This window comes from Apteryx mantelli, chromosome 11 (assembly GCF_036417845.1).
Source record: "Apteryx mantelli isolate bAptMan1 chromosome 11, bAptMan1.hap1, whole genome shotgun sequence".
Classification (NCBI taxonomy): Eukaryota; Metazoa; Chordata; class Aves; order Apterygiformes; family Apterygidae; genus Apteryx; species Apteryx mantelli.
In genome coordinates this window covers 21537857-21557018 of record NC_089988.1, presented here as the reverse complement: position 1 = coordinate 21557018, position 19162 = coordinate 21537857, and the positions used below count along the sequence as shown (strand labels likewise).

Here is a 19162-nt window from a genome sequence, read left to right as displayed (position 1 = left end):
TACCATTGGCCTTCTTGGCCACAAGGGCACATTGCTGCCTCATGCTTAACTTGGTGTCCACCAGCACTCCCAGGTCCTTCTCAGCAGAGCTGCTTTCCAGCAGGTCAACCCCCAACCTGTCCTGGTGCCTGGGGTTATTCCTCCCCAGGTGCAGGACCCTGCACTTGCCTTTGTTGAACTTCATGAGGTTCCTCTCTGCCCACCTCTCCAGCCTGTCCAAGTCTCTCTGAATGGCACCACAGCCCTCTGGTGTATCCGCCACTCCTCCCAGTTTTGTATCGTCAGCAAACTTGTTGAGGGTGCACTCTGTGCCTTCATCCAGGTCACTGATGAAGAAGTTGAACAAGACTGGACCCAGTACTGACCCCTGGGGGACACTGCTAGCTACAGGCCTCCAATTAGACTCTGCACTACTGATCACAACTCTCTGAGCTCTACCATTCAGCCAGTTCAGTTCAGCCACTCACAGACATGGCTCCATGCCCAGCTGGAGGACTGGATGTCCAGCTGTGAGCCCTGGGAGGACGAGCCCTCTGCTGGGTCCTCTGCAGGGCTGGCAGGGAGCATTCAGAGGAGGTCCTGAGGCCATCTACTGGGCCTGTAGACCATCTTCCTCCCATGGGGGCCCTCAAGCAGGGTGCCTCAGTGCAAAGATCCATCCCATCTTTTTGCTGCATGAACAGAGAGGAGAAACTGTCCCAGGAAACTCCTCCCAGACCCAGTCTCTCATACCATCTATTTCCAGCACTGGCCATTCCCCATGGTCCTGGTGAGGTGTGATCTTTGAATGTGACCTGCTATGTCTCCCTGCTGGGCTCAGCACCTGTATGGGGGGAAATGGTCAGCCCTCTCTGGCCTCTCTCGCTGGGCCCAGACCCCAGCAGACCCCAGACAATGGCCTCCTGCTAACCCCAGGGGGACAGGGACAGGGCTGGGCAGGTTCTGGGGGCTGGTGGGAGGCTGCCAGGCAGGAGGGCCATGGGCAACGGGGCACCGCAGGCCCCCACCATGGTGTGGGGATGTTTCCCCACCCCAGAATGCACCATGTCCTGGGCAGTTCCTGCACAGTGAGGCCTTGGGGTCACATGGAGGTTAGCAGGGCTGGGCCAGTGGAGGCATGAGGTGCAGATGGGTGCCATGGCACTCCAGAAGCTCCTGACAGTCATGGAGGGGACTCACTGCTGCTAGTAGGATCGAGGGTTCTCGAGGGCTACAGGCACCAGCATCACTTGCCAGGACTCCCAGACCCAGCACAGATGGTCAGTGCCCAACACTGCACTGTGCCCCTTGTCCTGTGTCACCATCCTCTCTCAGGAGCACTGCTGGGTGCATCACTCCCTGCCCAGGTGTGGAGAGGAGCTGCTGGAGGGCTTCTCTTCTCAAGCCTGCTTCCACCGGCTCAGCCTTGACATCGGCCCACAGGCTCTACCCTGGGTCATATTATGTCTCCATTAGCTCTCATCTGAGAAAATGTAGGGACCTGCAGTGCATAGCTCTGCTTGGAGCTGGCCACCATGGCCTGCCTGCACAGTCCCAGGAGATCCCAGCAAGGCTGTGCTTGGAGGTGAAGCTGTGATTGTCCTAAGTCAAAGTTGATGGCATGACCTGGCTGGGGGCCAAGGGGAGGAAAGGACAACAGAGAACAAGGAGAAGATGCAGTAAGGGAAATTTCAAATGAGTTGAGGGAAAAAATAAAGAAATAACCATGGTAGTTGAGCAGCACTGGGACAGGGGACAGGAAAGCTTTGAAAACTCTCCTGGAGAAAGCACCTACCAACCTGATCTAACTGTCAAGTTAGCCCAGCTCAGAGCAGACCGTGATCCTGGAGATCTCTGGTGGTCCCTCCCAACCCAAACCCTCTAGGAGAAAGTGGCTGGAAGGCAGAGTCCTGGGCAGGGGACACTGTTGTGGGGTTGAGGCCTTGCTGGCATTTATACTGCCTGGTCAAGCCTGTCCTCAGAGGGACACAGTGAGCGAGTTCATCCTCAGAAGGAGTCTCTGCTCCAGGGAAAACAGGAGTCAAAGCAGTGCTGGGAGACTACATAGAAGTTCTCAGGAACACACCACGAATTCAGGCCCTTTGACTGCTGAGGTGTCCCCAGACCGGTGCTTTGCATCCTGGGTCTTAAGGGCTGAGAAAATCTTTAGAGCCAGAGCAGATTGCAGTCCCATCTCCTGGGCTCACAGGTTACAGGGCATCAGCAGGGCTGTCCTGGGTGCAGGGAGGGAAACAGTGCCCAGGGCATGAGCAGATCCCCCTCTGCCCTCCCCTCTCTCTTCACACCCCAGAACAGAGATCTTGTTTCCCACGTTGGTCCTCCCTGCCAGGCTGCATTCCCAGCTGGAGGGGATGCAGTCTTCCCACTGGGGAAATGCAGGAGAGCCCAGTCTCATCTAGAGGAGCAGGGTCCCACCACACCTGCTGGGTGGCCAGGGCTGCAGGCTGCAGGCCCCACTCTGTTTCCTGCAGACCTCCTGCCTGGGGCTGGAGGATGCCCAGCAGCAAGGCAGGCATGCCTGGGGGTCGAGTGCCATTGGGGTGGTGGCCTTTGGACCAGCCACTGCCTTTAAGGGACTCAGGAGCTTCTCCGCCTCCATGTTAGTGGCAAAGTTCTTGTCCCAGCTTCTTCCCTCTGGAGAGCTGGGAATTTCATTCTCGGGAGAAGGGGAAATAGGAAACCATTTTATCCACGTGATCACCCCGTCAACCCTCTACTGTCTTCTTCTTCTCTATCACCCCCAGAAGTTCTTTGGCAGGGGCATTCTTTGGTTTCTGACCTTTCTATCTGACCCTGCTTTGAGCAGCACGTTGCACTACAGGCCTCCTGTGGTCCCTTCAACCTGAATTACCCTAAAAGCCAATGATCTCAGGACCCAGTTCAAGCACAGAGCAAATGTCTCTGGGACAGGAGTCCTTTGTGCTTATTGTGACCACCTAAAAGAAGGCAGGTGAACACCTCCTCCTCCCTGTTGCCTGTAAGGGCAGCCTGGCAGGCACTGCCTCAGGCATATCTACATTACAATGGAAATTCTTTGCATCTACCTTTAACCACCTGAAAGGCCATTGCCTGGATCCCCTCTGTGGTGAGGGGAGAAGAGCAAGCTTTTCTGCGGTGTGATTTCTCTACCTCTGTAGTTTGTGCCTCTGAGTAGACGGTGCCACCCTCCCCTTGGTTTCTTGCCAGAGGCTCAGGCTGTATGGGGATGTGAATGTGGAGGTTGTCTTTCACTCCGTGATCGTGAGATGGTGGAGAAGTGAGAGGAATAAGAGAGTCACCGCCCCGGACTGCAGCAGAGAGGATTTCATCTTGTTTGGGATGGAATTAGGCAAGCCAAAGCTCAGATGGAGGTGGGCTGGAGCTGGATCTAGAAAGGGATGGGGAGGGTAACCTGAAGGGCTTCTGCAAGGATGTCGGCAGCACAAGGCAGCGACACAAGGAAAATGTGTTCTCCCTGCTCAGTGGAACAGGGGATGTAGTGACAAATACAGGGGAAAGGCTGAGGAGCTCATTGCCTCTTTCACCTTGTCTTTTCCTGGTCTTGTCTACTGCCAGGCCTCCCTGGCCCCCAAGTCCTTTGGCAGCATCTGTGTTATCAAAGCCTCAGCTGTGGTAGAGGACGATGCAGCTGGGGAGGACTTTTGCCCAGTGGGCACACACAAGTCCACGGGAGCAGACATGAAGCACCCCAGGGTGCAGAGAGAGGTGGCTGGAGTCACTGCAACGCTGCTCCCAGTTGTCTATGAAATGTCAGGGCAATCAGGGAGGTTCCTGATGACTGGGAAAAGGCAGACAATGCACCCATTTTGCAGGAGAGCAAGAGGGAGGATCTGGGGAATGACAGGCTGGTCCTCTTCCTCTCAGTCCCTGGGAAGGTGATGGAGCAAATCCTCCTTCCTGGACAGAAAACCATCTCCAAGCATAGGAAGGAGAAGGACTGAAGAGGAAGCATGCGTTGACCAAGGGGAAATGGAAAGCATGCCTGACCAATGTGATTGCCTTCTGTCGTAAGATGAGTGCCTGCGTGCACAAGGGGAAAGCAGGGGATTTTGTGAACCTTCAGTTTAACAAAGCCTTGGACACAATCCCCCAGAGTCTCCTTATGGGCAAATTGTTGAGCTCTGCCCTGGATCAGTGGATCATAAGGCAGGTGGAAGATTGGATGGACCATCAGGCTGAAACACTGACATCAGTGGTACAAGTTCCAAGTGGCAGCTGGTTACTAGCAGCATCCCTCAGTGATCAACATGTGGGGCAGGACTGTTTAACATCTTGATGAATGGCCTGCACAATTGATGGAGTGTATTCTCAGGACCCTTGTGGACAATGCATAAGTGGGGGGAGCCCCTGGACAACCTCCTCTAATTCCCTCTGCATTGACCAGGGGAGTTGGGACTAGGTGATGTCCAGAGGTCTCGTCCACCCTAAGTGCTGTGATTCAGTGAATCTTTTCCTGGAGAGCTCTGTAAAGAGAGAAGAGGCCGAGGAAGAAGGAAGGACATAGAGGCAGAAGAAGGGAGCTGAAACATGTTGATTTAAATAAAGTCGTTCCTCCGAACAAAGTTTCTCCATTCCGAGTGTTGGTAGCAAATGTATTTTGATGAATAATGTGTGTGTGTGTGTGTGTATATATATATACATTTGCATAGACAGGCTAATTCCTGTAGTGCATGAACATGGTGCTGCCAATTAAGAAGAAAGAAAAAAAAAATATGGCAATGGTAATAACTGTGTGAAGCTTTGGAAACGAGGATTTTTATCAATTATTGTACTGAGTTATTTTCTGAGAAGATTTCAACTTCTGACTAGAATCCACTTTGGGGGCTTGATTCATTTGACCACATAGAGAGGCTATTGCTGCCTGAGGTGCCCTGGGGTAGCTGTGTTGTCATGTGGTGCTGGAAATTTTGGAGGCGGCTCCTGTGGGACATGAGCTTGTCATTAGGAAAGGTATCTCAAAACAACTCAGTTGAGACAACTTAGTTCCCTCTTTGGACGAGAAAGGGAAGTCCAGAGAATTGGATTTGACAGAGACATCTGCACTGAGGGGGTCTGGCCTGGAGTGAGATCAGTCTCCTCCTTGTTGTCCCCAAAAATGAAGTCACACTTCATTGACCATGCAGGGAATGAAAAGGGAGTGTGGCGAGATGTCAATGAGCTCCCTTCTTGCCCCATTCTCTGTGTCCTGCCTAGTTAAGAGATGGGAATCGGGGCTTCCAGATCCAGACATTTCCACCTCTTGCACATAACCATCCTCCGATGAGACAGTTTGTAATGCTGGAATCAGTCTCCCTTCAGTGCTCAGAGAGGGCCCATTGGTGATTGTTTTAGTCTACTTCAATGAACATGATGAAAGAGTGGAAATCTTCAGGAAGGGTATTAATGGCGGGAGAAGAAATATCGATTTGCCCTTGACCTTGTGTTTCCACTGCTCTGTCTATTAGGCTGAGGATAAAATCTCAGTGATCTCTCACATATTTCCACATGTCCTGATTAAATTGGTCATTTCCAAAGGAATCTTTGCATCAGACTCTCTGGGCATATGCACTTTCCATAGTTTCCCAGTTTCCTCCTCCCCTTCCTCTTTATCTATTCAGATACCACTCAGCTCTCCAGTTGCTGCTCTGAGCTGCTGGGAGTCTGAAGCTTGCCTCGTCTTTCAGAAGTCTCATTGTCTCTTTAGCCAGCTCCTTTGTTTTTTTTCCTGTCTATCCCTTCCTATCTATCTGTGGAAAACATTTCAAGGAAGGTTATGCCTTGTGGGCAGTGGACCTCACTGGAGGCAGCTTGGACTTGGCATACACTTGAGGACTGTCTTGTATCTTTTATTAAACGGTTCCAAAATATAATTTCTTTGTTTGCTTTTAAGACAAAATCTTCTGTGCCTGTTAGCAGCTAGTTCTCATAGGAAAGCAGGTGGGAATTGCTGCACATGAGCTGTAACATTCAGCTACAGCCTTGAGTGGCAAAAGGTTCGATTTTCACAAGAGTGATGTGAAGTCCCCAGTGGCTGATGAGGGCAATGGCAGGGCTGGGGAGCTGGGGAGGAAGGTTCTCCATACAGGTCTCCTATCAAAAATACTCCTTTGCCTACATGTCCAGATTTCATTAGGAGACACTGTGGGTCGGTAGGAATTGGAGAATGTGGGTGTGACTTATTCTGAAAAGTGAAGAATCAAGAAAGCTTAAGAAGCAGACATCTTTCTTTTTCAGGTGCTCATTGAAATTTGCCTAATCTCAATACACTGCTGCAAACTTTCCAATTAACCACACAAGAATTGAAGAGCTGAAGAAAATTATGGAAAGAGGCATGGCTCCTTAGGGATTTTTGTATTTTAATGACCACTTGGGTGTATTTGGGGCGGAGCCCATGAACTTCAGATCCTGAGAGGAGGCTGAAGCAACCTCTCAAGAAGCAAATCCCAAGCTTTTTGGAAAGATAATGAGTCCCACTGAGGGCCATTACCAACAAAGTCTCCCCAGGGGCTGATTAGAGCCGAAAGTTGGAGGCCCTGATTGCAGGTAGGCAAAGGCAATGTGAGGGTGGCTGTGATGCCAAGTCAACCTCAATGTGAGTTATCAAGCAGAGTGACCAGGCATTGACACCCAGCTCCTGGGCAGGGTAATGCTTTCCATCCTGCATTGCTCAGGGCTCTTCCTGGGGCCAGTGTGAGGGTGGGGGTGTTCAACACCAACTGCAGGACCATGATACAGTACCTCCTGGGCTCCCAAGGGACAAGGATGCAGCAAGGCCACAGTGCTTTAAGGAATGGCGTCTTCTCGGGGGCCTCGGTGTCAGAGACACCAGCCATAGCCAAAAGGACAAAGACCTAGCTGTGCTGGGAGCTTTCAGCCTTGGCAGTGCCCTCGGCCATCTCCACCACAGGCTGCCCTATGCTTTCCCACGCCTGTGCCTCTTTCCCTGCAGACTGTACACACCCAAGCTGCTTCCCCACCTTGCTCTCACCCCACGATCTCCCCACCTCTCCTGATGTCTTCCTGTCCTCCCTTGCTTTTCCTTGAAACACAAAGGCAGGGGCTGATCACAGACTCCCTCTGGGTGACCTGTTGCACCTCAGCACTACCCTACGATGACATTCTTTTGACCTGAAGTCCACTCTGACCTTCTCAAGATGCAGTTTGTGGCTCTTTCCCCTTCTCATGCTGTTTCCCCATACTAAGAAAAGCTGCACCATCTCTGAAACCACCCTTCAAGCAGCCACAGGCTCCTCCTATACTGCCCTTTGCCTCCAGTTCAGCAGGCTAAAGAATCCCAAGTGCCTCAACCTCTCCTCATGGATGGGTTTATTCCCACCTAGGCACAGCACTTGACACTACTCTTGTAAATATTCATGATGTATCTGTTGTCTGAATCACTCGAGTTTCGCAAGATGCTTTGGGACTGAAGCTCCTCAGTGTCAAAGTAAAGCAAAACAAAAACAAACAAACAAACAAAAAGCAGTCTAAACCAGTGCCAATGAGCTAAGGGTGAGCAGGTGTGGTGTGGTCTCTATGGGATGGGATCAGATTGGTAAAAGAGACAGACTTAGAAGGGGGGAAAGAAAAATAAAAATAAAATTAAAAGTGAAGCCAAGGATTGATCAGGGCTGTCTTGGGGATTCCTGCCAAGAAGCCCTGCATCTGAGCAATTCTGAGTGGAGGAGGACAAGAAGGCTGGCCTGCTTCTACTGTCACAGGGCACCTGCATGCTTTCCCTGACATCCACAAGAGAAGATTGAGAGTGGGAAGAATCATGGACTCCTTTGGAGTTCAAGGGACCTCAAGAGGTTTCTGTCCCTTCATGCGCCAAAAATGTGATCTGAGAGGGTTCACTGCATGACTCACTCTTCATCAAAGGGAGGCTGAACTGCCTGCAGCTCCCCAGGTTGCCCTTGTGGCCTTTTTGGAAGATGGATGTAACTATCGCCTTTCTCCTACTATCCCATCCCTGATCAGTTCCTCCTTCTTTGAAATTTCCAGACACAAGAAAGCATCACCCACATCGGCCCATCTGGCAGCTGTGCAAAGAAGTTGTCCTTGATGCCCTCCAGAAACCTCCTGGCCTGCTTGCACTCTGCTGTTTGCCCTTCCAGTTCAGGCCAGGGGGATTAAAGTCCCCATGACAAGAACCAGGGCCTGTGATCCACAGACTTGCTCAGGTTGCTTAAAGGAGACTGCATCCACCTCCCTACCCTCACTAGGTGGTCTGTAGCTCCCACCATGATGTCACCCCTGCTGTGATGCTCACCCACAACCACTCACCCAAACCCTTGCCTCTCCCAAGGAAGAGCTCCAAACATCCAAACTGCCCCTTCACACAAAAGACATCCTCCCTCCTCATCTTTCCTGACAGTCTCTCCTGAAGACATTGTACCCCACCAGCATTGCCCTCCAATCATTTGAGGATCCCACCACACCTCGGTCATTCCAATGATGTTTCACACCTGTGAAAGCTTGTACATCTCTATCTGCTCCTGCTTCTCCCCCAGGCTGCATACATTTGCATATATTAGTGTTGCAGAGCATCAGCTGTGGCACAGAGCAGACTGCTTGTGGTGCAACCTATTAGCAAGAGCCAAGAACACTGGGTGTGCAATGGCCCCACTTCAGAGCAGAGCCATGCTGGCCTAGATAGCAGGTGGCAATGTAATGGTGGAAGGAGGTTCCCACTGAGAGAGCAAAGCCTGCAATGCCCAAGGCCAGTGAGAAACAGAGCTGGGCTGTGCAGGAATGCCAGGAGAGGGGTTGGCTGGCTGAGCTGATTTGTAGCACCTTGGGGCCTGTGACAGAGGTGAAGTGATCTCCAGGCAGGACAAGGTGCCACTGAAGAAGTCCCTGGACCTGGACAGCCTGTTATCCAGCCACCCTGAGGTCATCATTAGCCCAGTTCCTGCTCATATCACCTGGTGGTGAGAAGAGCTTCAGGCAGAGAAGGGCAAGAAGGGTTTGAGAGTGCATTGACTAGGGCAGAGACCTTGGTGTGATGTGCCTCCCATTTATGCAGCACACTTGAATGCAGACAGGATGGACTTTGCCTAAACGCAGTGGTGGGATTCAGTTGTCTGGGCACAGGTAGAAAAGTCTGAGATAACCTGGGTTGTCTGCCCAGCAGCCACTCCAAAGGGGCATGGTTTTCCCATAAGTCCCATCCATACAGTTGTGCTAGAAACCCCAGGCATCTGACATGGCCCTGCCAACCTGTTTCTATGTCATTACATCAAGTGTGTGCACTGAATTACATTAGCAGTTTGCACTGTAGGCATCTCCATGTGTCTCAGCACCATAGTGAGGGGTGCTCTAACAGTAGTGGGCATCTAGTGTCATTTGAGATGGCCAAGGGAATTCTCCACCTGGCCCCCAACTCATGCTCTAGAAGGATTTGGGTCTCCCAGTTGCTCCATCAGAGCAAGCAGATACTGGCACATGCCTTAGACCACCTCTCTCTCCTCAAATGTCACCCGGTGTTTGTGTGTGGGCAACTGACTCCCATCCTCCATCTCAGGTGATTACAATGGGAGATTAGAGAAGGAGCTCCCATGCAGATTTCTGTGTTGTGCTCACTTCACCTTGGGAAAGGGAATCCCACCTGCTGTGTGTTTGTGGAGTTCATGGGAGTTTGGTGAATCCCACTCCAGCCCAGGGCCTTCCAAACCAGAATGAAATGCCCACATTGACTCATCTGAGTCAGCACCTGAACCATGGGTCAATCAGCTCCCTTCTTGCCCCTTTCTATGTGTCCTGCCTAGTTAAGAGATGGGAATCGGGGCTTCCAGAGTGGGAAATTTCCACCTCTTGCCGATAACCATGCTCTGATGAAACAATCTGTAATGCTGGAATGAGTCTTCCTGCTGTGCTTAGAGAGGGCCCATTGGTGATTATTTTAGTTTATTGGAGTGAACATTTCCCAGGAGGAGGAAGCACAAGGGACAGAGAAAGTCATGAGCTCAGCTGGGCCTCTGCTCCTGAGTAGGGCCAGGCTCTGGGGATGGAGGGAGCTCATGGCAATCGGGCAGCACTGCCCAGACACAGCTGTGTGCAGGAGCAGCTCCTCTGCAAAGAGCAGCAGGGCTCCGGGCACTGCCTGCTGCTGCTGAGATGAGAGGTGACATGACAGAGAGAAGTGCAAGGCAGTGTGGAGTGGGAGGACAGAGGAGAGCTCCTTGTGGGAGAAATCTTCCCAGCCCTTGACACGGTAAGTCCCTGGCTGCAGGGCAATGCTACTGACGTTCCTGGAGGGGTCCTCTAAACCCAGCCCGTCCCATAACTGATAGGCTTTCTAGGGATTGCTCTGCTGGCACATCCAGTGCATAGGCAGAGGAGGAGATGCTTCAGAGCAGGGATTCCCTGCCACACTGTCACAGGGACAGGGTGTGTAGCTCCATTCTGCCAGGGAAGGTGGCTGCAGGGGTGTGAAGCCAGGGAGCACACACAGGTCTGCGCAGGGCTGTGATTCAGAGCAGTCTCCCTGCGCTCCAGGGTGCTCTGTGCCCGGGGCAGTAACTCTGCTGCCTGCGAGGATGAGCCCTCCACCTGCCCAGGGAGCTCCCCACAGCACTATGGGGAGAAACTCTTAGTGAGAGGAGCGACCCCCGGCAGGGCAGGTTCATTCTTCTGCTGAGAGGGTGCTGTGTGGGTCAGGGCTGCTCACAGCTCCAGCTCATGCACAGGAGATGTCCGAGGGGGTCTTTTCAAGAGGAGATCAAGAGAAGGGCTGCTTGAAAGGGAAGGAGCTTTCCTTCAGATGTCTGCATTTTCAGTTTCCTAATTTTGACACGGAGAATGAAGGAACAAGTTTTCTTTTTTGGGAAGAAAGTGGGAGTACTAAACCTTCACTCTCCGAGATTAATTGGTCTGTGAGAAACCTCAGGAAGCCGCTTCATCCCAACCTTAGCCTACAGACAGCATCAACATCACCCTTGTGGCCTCATAGGAGTTTATGTGACCTGCTGCTTGGGCTGTGCATGCCCAGAGATGCCCCTAGAGAATGCCCTGATCCGGGAAGTTTCTGTAGGGCAGAAGTGAGCACCCAGCGGGTGGGATGGTGTCTGTGAGCACTGACTGGGAGATGTTGTGACAGAGAGAGAGCTGCCAGCAGGGACAGCTCCAGGCAGCAGAGATGGGCAGGGAATGAGAGGGAAGTGCAGGGCATGAGCCACCTTCTCTGCAGCCAGAGCTCTGGCAGAGGAGAGGGGCATCTCTCCTGCTATGGGCCCATTTTGGGCTGCCTGACAAAGGGGCTGAGAGTGACTGTCCTGCAATGTCACCATCTGTGAGGTGACATGCCCAGCTGGGTAAGGGGAAGGCCTTCCAGAATGCCTCGCTATCTCTCTCCCTGCCACCCTTGGCAGCAGGATCATGGTGCTGCTCCTTGTTTCCTCTCCTCTCCGTGCTGTTCTTATTCTTGTTCTTGGGCTTTCTGGGGTTGGATGTTTTCAGCTGCAGTTCAGACATTGATGCTGCAAGTTGTAGAACAGAGGAGTCTGAATGGGAATGAGGCTGCCCCAGCCCCCTTCTAAACTGTGGAACTCCCAGAAATGCAGTCAGTGGGGCTGGGAATTGAGCTGACTCTCCCTTAAGGAGAGCCCATCTTCAGTCCTAAGAGTCCTTTGACCATTTCCTTATAGTGTCCTGGCAGACTGCGTGATGCCCTCTAGAAAGGCACAGCTGTCTCATAGCACCTCTGTGATATCTGAGAGACCCATGAGGAAGGTGCAGAGATGGTGAGAGTATGGAGATGGTGGTGGGAGGCTGTAAATGGGTATCTGCAAAGAGCCCTGTGTGTCCTTGTCTAGAAGGCGAGTGTGGAGAGCTCCCTCAGGTGCCCGGAGAAAGGGTGAGAAGTTTGGAGATGTGCACTTTGAAACTGGACTCGTGCTCTCAGCAGGGGCTGGTTACTTCTAGGGCAACATATGAGTGTGATCATCCCCTAGCTCAAAGAGAGAACTGCAACATTTGGGGGTTTCTTTGCTTGAAAAGTCTCTGTTAACTTCTCAATGTCTTTTCTTCTTTGCACAGTCCCCCATGAATGGACATAGCAATATGTCCAACAGCAGCTCCTTCAACGAGTTCCTCCTCCTAGCATTTGTGGACACACGGGAGCTGCAGCTCTTGCACTTCTCACTCTTCCTGGGCATCTACCTGGCTGCCCTCCTGGGCAACGGCCTCATCATCACAGCTGTAGCCTGTGACCACCGCCTCCACACCCCCATGTACTTCTTCCTCCTCAACCTCTCTGTTCTGGACCTTGGCACCATCTCCACGACAGTCCCCAAATCCATGGCCAATTCCCTGTGGGACACCAGGGCCATTTCCTACTCAGGATGTGCTGTTCAAGTCTTTGTGTTTGTCTTCTTGTTTGCAGGAGAATATTCTCTACTCACAGTCATGGCCTATGACCGCTACGTTGCCATCTGCAAACCCCTGCACTACGAGACCCTCATGGGCACCAGAGCCTGTGTCAAAATGGCAGCAGCTGCCTGGGGCACTAGTTTTCTCTATTCTGTGCTGCACACTGCTAACACCTTTTCAATACCACTCTGCCAAGGCAACACAATGGACCAGTTCTTCTGTGAAATCCCCCAGATCCTCAAGCTCTCCTGCTCAGACTCCTACCTCAGGGAAGTTGGGCTTCTTGCAGTTAGCGCCTGTGTAGCCTTTGGGTGTTTCGTTTTTATTGTGCTGTCCTACGTGCAGATCTTCACTGCTGTGCTGAGGATGCCCTCTGAGCAGGGACGACACAAAGCCTTTTCCACGTGCATCCCGCACCTGGTTGTGGTCTCCCTGTTTGTCAGCACTGACATGTTTGCCTACCTGAAGCCCCCCTCCCTGTCCTTCCCAGCTCTGGATATGGTGGTGGCTGTCCTGTACTCGGTGGTGCCTCCAACATTGAACCCCCTCATCTACAGCATGAGGAACAAGGAGCTCAAAGATGCCCTGAGGAAAGTGATTTCATGGACCTTTTCCAGCAGTGGTAACATCGGCATTGCTCTCCACAAATGACTCCCCCTCCGTCCTGTACCAAGACTGAGCTTTTTTTGTTAACTTTATTTTCATTATGACTTTTATTACTATTAGTAGTAGCACTTGTTATCTGTGTTGCTACACAAATGGTTGGAATCATTCCACCTTTACTGAGACTGCTCTGTCTCACCTGGTGCCCATATAAAGTTGTGTCCAGCACTGGTTCAGAGCTGACTCCATCACAGTATCTCTGTAATAAAGTAGGTTCTACCCAGTGCAGTGCTTGAAGGATTACTCTTCCTCCAAAGCTGCTCTCTGTCACGCCCTGTCCCCAGCACATTTCTTTGAGACAATCTCCCCCACTCCGCATGCTGATCGTTACCCCAAAAGTTACCCCCAAACAGGGCTCCACACTCAGCTGGAGGACTGGATGTCCAGCTGTAATCCCTGGGAGGACGAGCCCTCTTCTGGGTGCTCTGCAGGGCTGGCAGGGAGCATGCAGAGGAGGTCCTGGGGCCATGTAGACTATCCTCCTCCCATGGTGGGCCTCAAACAGAGTCTGTCAGAACACAGATCCAGCCCCGCTTGTCACTGCATGAACAGAGAGGAGAAACTTTCCCAGGAAAGTCCTCCCAGACCCAGCCTCTCATACCCGCTTTTTCCAGCACTGGCCTTTCCCTGTGGTCCTGGTGAGGGGTGATCTTTGAATGTGACCAGCTCCATCTGCCTGCTGGGCTGAGCACCTGTATGGGGGGAATGGCCAGCCCTGCCTGGCCTCTCTGCGGGCTCAGACCTCAGCAGACCCCAGAGCATGGCCTTCTGCTAACCCTGGGGGGACAGGAACAGGACTGGGCAGGGTCTGGGGACTGGTGGGAGGCTGCCAGGCAGGAGGGCCATGGGGGACAGGGCACCAAGGGCTGTCATGGGGACCATGCTGGAGGGATGTCTCCCCACCCCAGAACAAACCCTGTGCTGTGCCTGCACTGTTGGGCCGTGGGGACACATGCAGGGCAGCAGGGCTGGTCCAGTGAAGGCATGAGGTGCTGATGGGAGCCATAACACTCCAGAAGCTCCCAAAAGTCATGGAGGGGACTCACTGCTGCTAGTAGGACTGGCGGTTTCTCAAGGGCTACAGCCACCAGCACCACCTGCCAGGACTCCCAGACCCAGCACAGATGGTTGGTGCCAAGCACCGCAGGTCACAATGCCCCCCATCCTGTGTGACTATCCTCTCTCATGAGCACTGTCGAGTGTGTCACTCCCTGCCCAGGTGTGGAGAGGAGCTGCTGGAGGTCTTCTCTTCTCATGCTTGCTGCCCCTGGCTCAGCCCTTGCATCGGCCCACAGGCTCTGCCCTGGGTCATGTTATGTCTCCATACGTTCTCATCTAAGACCACATAGGGATCTGCAGCACATAGCTCTGCTTGGAGATGGCCACCACGGCCTGCCTGCTTGGTCCCAGGAGATCCGAGCAACGCTGTGCTTGGAGGTGAGGCTGTGATCGTCCTAAGTCAAAGCTGGTGGGATGGTCTGGGTGGGGGCCAAGGGGACGAAAGGACAAGAGACAACAAGGAGAAGATGCAGTAAGGGAAATTTCAAAAGAGTTTAACAAAAAAATACAGAAATATCCATGGTAGTTGAGCAGTACTGGGGCAGGGGACAGGAGAATTTAAGAAATTCTTCTGGAGAAAAAACCTACCAACCTGATCTGTCAAGTTAGCCCAGCTTAGAGCAGATCATGGTCCTGGAGATCTCTGGTGGTCCCTCCCAAACCAAATCCTCTAGGAGGAAGGGGCTGGAAGGCAGAGTGAGGGGCAGGGGACACTGTTGTGGGGTTGAGGCCTTGCTGGCATTTGGACTGCCTGGTCAAGCCTGTCCTCAGAGCCACACAGTGAGCAAGTTCATCCTCAAAAGTAGTCTCTGCTCCATGGGCAACAGGAGTCAAAGCAGTGCCGGGAGACTACATAGAAGTTCTCAGGAACACACCAGGCATTCAGGCCCTTCGACTGCTGAGGTGTCCCCAGACCGGTGCTTTGCATCCTGGGTCTTAAGGACTGAGAAATCTTTAGAGCCAGAGCAGATCGGAGTCCCATTTCCCAGACTCACAGGTTACAGGGCATCAGCAGGGCTGTACTGGCTGCAAGGAGGGAATCAGTGCCCAGGGCATGAGCAGATCCCCCTCTGACCTCCCCTCTCTCTTCACAACCCAGAACAAGATTGTGTTTCCCATGTTGGCCCTCTCTGCCGGGCTGTATTCCCAGCTTCAGGGGACGCACGCCTCACATTGGGGAAATGCAGGAGAGCCCAGTCTCATCTAGAGGAGCAGGGTCCCACCACACCTGCTGGGTGGCCACAGCTGCAGGCTGCAGACCCCACTCTGTTCCCTGCACACCTCCTGCGCTGGGCTGGAGGATGCCCAGCAACAAGGCAGGCATGCCTGGTGGTCTGGTGCCATTGGGTTGGTGGCCTTTGGAGCAGCCTCTGTCTGTAAGGGACTCAGGAGATTCTCCACCTCCATGTTAGTGGCAAAGTTAGTGTACCAGCTTCTTCTCTTTGGAGAGCTGAGGATTTCATTCTCAGGAGAAGGAGAAAAACCCTTTCGTCTATGGTATCACCCGTCAACCCTCTACTGCCTTCTCCTTCTCTATTACCCCCAGAAGTCCTTTGGCAGTGGCATTTTTTGGTTTCTGACCCTCTATCTAACTCTCCTTTGAGCAGCAGGTTCCACCACAGGCCTCTGTGGTCCCTTCAACCTGAATTATCCTGAACGCCTATGATCTCAGGCCCCATTTCAAGCACAGACCAAATGTCTCTGGGACAGGAGTCCTTTGTGCTTTATGTGACCATCTAAAAGAAGGCAGGTGAACACCACCTCCTCCTCCCTGTTGACTGTAAGGCAGCCTGGGAGGCACTGCCTCAGGCAAATCAACATTACTCCGGAAATTCTTTGCATCCACCTTTAACCACCTGAAAGGCCATTGCCTGGATCCCCTCAGTGGTGAAGGGAGAACAGCAAGCTTTTCTGAGGTGTGATTTCTGTACCTCTGTAGTTCGTGCCTCTAAGTAGATGGTGCCACCCTCCCCTTGGTTTCTTGCCTGAAGCTCAGCCTGGATGGGCATGTGAACGTGGAGGTTGTCTGTCACAGCACTGACTGTGAGATGGTGGGGAAGTAAGAGGAATAACAGAGTCACCACCCTGGACTGCAGCAGAGAGGATTTCATCTTGTTTGGGATGGAGTTAGGCAAGGCAAAGCACAGCTGGAGCTGGGCTGGAGCTGGAGCTAGGAAGGGATGGGGAGGGTAACCTGAAGGACTTCTGTAGGGACATTGGCAGTACAAGGCAGGCAGGCAAGGAAAATGTGTTCTCCCTGCTCAGTGGGGCAGGGGACGTAGTGACAAAGAGAGGGGAAAGGCTGAGGAACTCATTGCCTCTTTCACCTTGTCTTTTCCTGGTCTTGTCTACTGCCAGGCCTCCCTGGCCCACGAGTCCTTTGGCAGCATCTGTGTTAGCAAAGCCTCAGCTGTGGTAGAGGACGATGCAGCTGGGGAGGACTTTTGCCCAGTGGGCACACAGAAGTGCATGGGACCTGACGGGAAGCACCCCAGGGTGCAGGGAGAGGTGGCTGGAGTCACTGCAACGCTGCTCCCAATTGTCTATGAAATGTCAGGGTAATCAGGGAGGTTCCTAATGCCTGGGAAAAGGCAGACATCGCACCCATTTTGCAGAAGGGCAAGAGGGAGGGTCTGGGCAATGACAGGCTGCTCACCTTCCTCTCAGTCCCTGGGAAGGTGATGGAGCAAATCCTCCTTCCTGGACAGAAAACCATCTCCAAGCATAGGAAGGAGAAGGCCTGGAAGAGGCAGCATGCGTTGACCAAGGGGAAATGGAAAGCATGCCTGACCAACCTGATTGCCTTCCACCATAAGATAAATGCCTGCATGCACAAGGGGAAAGCAGGGGATTCTGTGAACCTTCACATAAGCAAAACCTTTTGCACAGTCCCCCCAAGTCTCCTTATAGGCAAATTGTTGAGCTCTGCCCTGGATCAATGGACCAGAAGGCAGGTGGAAGACTGGATGGACCATCAGGCTGAAACACTGACATCAGTGGTACAAGTTCCAAGTGGCAGCCAGTTACTAGCGGCATCCCTCAGTGATCAACATGTGGGGCAGGACTGTTTAACATCTTGATGAATGGCCTACACAGTGGATGGAGCGCACTCTCAGCACCCTTGTGGCCAATGCATAAGTGGGGGAAGCCCCTGGGCAACCTCATCTAGTTCCCTCTGCATTGACCATGGCAGCTGGGACTAGGTAATGTCCAGAGGTCTCGTCCACCCTAAGTGCTGTGATTCAGTGAATCTTTCCCTGGAGAGCTCTGTAAAGGGAGAATAGTGAGAGGAAGAAGGAAGGACATAGAGGCAGAATAAGAGAGCTGGAACATGTTGATTTAAATAAAGTCGTTCCTCCGAACAAAGTTTCTCCATTCAGAGAGTTGGTAGCAAATGCATTTTGATGAATAATGTGTGTGTGTGTGTGTATATATATATATATATATATATATATATATATATACACACTTGCATAGACAGGCTAATTCCTGTAGTGCATGAACATGGTGCTGCCAATTAATGAGAAAGAAAAAATATCTGGCAATGGTAAAAACTGTGTGAAGTTTTGGAAAAGAGGATTTCTTGTCAATTGTTGCATTGAGTTATTTTTTGAGAAGATCTCAACTTAGGACTAGGATCCACTTTTGGGGCTTGATTCATTTGACCACATAGAGAGGCTATTGGTGCCTGAGATGACCTGGGGTAGCTGTGTTGCCATGTGGTGCTGGAAATTTTGGAGGCGGCTCCTGTGGGACATGAGCTTGGCATTAGGAAAGGTATCTCAAAGCAACTCAGCTGAGACAACTTAGTTCCCTCTTTGGACGAGAAAGGGAAGTGCAGAGAACTGTATTTGACAGAGACATCTGCACTGATGGGGTCTGGCCTGGAGTGAGATCAGCCTCCTCCTTGTTGTCCCCAAAAATGAAGTCACACTTTGTTCACTCTGAAGGGAATGAAAAGGGAGTGTGGCAAGATGTCAATGAGCTCCCTTCTTGCCCCATTCTGTGTGTCCTGCCTAGTTAAGAGATGGGAATCGGGGCTTCCAGAGCCGGACATTTCCACCTCTTGCACATAACCATGCTCCGATGAGACAATCTGTAATGCTGGAATGAGTCTTCCTTCAGTGCTTAGAGAGGGCCCATCGGTGATTATTTTAGTCTACTTCAATGAACATGATGAAATGGTGGAAATCTTCAGGAATGGTGTTAATCTGGAGAGGAGAAATATTGATCTGTCCTTGACCTTGTGTTTCCACTGCTCTGTCTATTAGGCTGAGGATAAAATCTCAGTGATCTCTCACATATTTCCACATGTCCTGATTAAATTGGTCATTTCTAAAGGCATCTTTGCATCAGACTCTCTGGACATATGCACTTTCCATAGTTTCCCAGTTTTCCTCCTACACTTGCTCTTTATCCTTTCAGGTACCTCTCAACTCTCCAGTTGGTGCTCTGAGCTTCTGGGAGTCTGAAGCTTGCCTCGTCTTTCAGCAGTCTCCTTGTCTCTTTAGCCAGCTCCTTTGTTGTGTTTCTTGTCTATCCTTTCCTATCTACGTGTGGAAAACATTTCAAGGAAGGTTATGCCTTGTGGGCAGTGGACCTCACTGGAGGCAGCGTGGACTTACCATAAAGTTGAGGAGTGCTCTTTTGTATCTTTTATTAAACTGTTCCAAAATATAATTTGTTTGTTTGCAATAAGAAAAACCCTTCTGTGTCTGTCTGCAGCTAGTTCTCGAAGGAAAGCAAGTGGGAATTGGTGCACATGAGCTGTACCAGTCAGCTACAGCCTTGAGTGGCAAAAGGTTCACTTTTCACAAGAGTGATGTGAAGTCCCCAGTGGCTGCTGAGGGAAATGGCAGGGCTGGGGAGCTGGGGAGGAAGGTTCTCCATACAGGTCTCCTGTCAAAAATACTGCTTTGCCTACATGCCCTGACTTCATTAGGAGACACTCCGAATCAATATCAGTTGGAGAATGTGTGTATGACTTATTCTGAGAACTGAAGAATGAAAAAGCTTAAGAAGCAGACATCTTTCTTTTCGCGTGCTCATTGAAATCTGCCTAATTTCAATACACTCCTGAAAACTTTCCAGT

The 19162-nt window shown here is 51.7% G+C and overlaps 1 protein-coding gene across 1 annotated transcript; it reads left to right on the top strand.

Moving 5' to 3' along the window:
* Positions 1-12198: 12198 nt before the first annotated feature.
* On the top strand, positions 12199-15277 carry LOC136993016 (olfactory receptor 14J1-like; the record flags this gene model as incomplete). The annotated part of the gene is made up of 2 exons (XM_067303034.1): positions 12199-12942; positions 15170-15277. Coding segments are annotated over 2 exons (852 nt in total), but the record flags the coding sequence as incomplete, so codon positions are not given.
* Positions 15278-19162: the final 3885 nt, after the last annotated feature.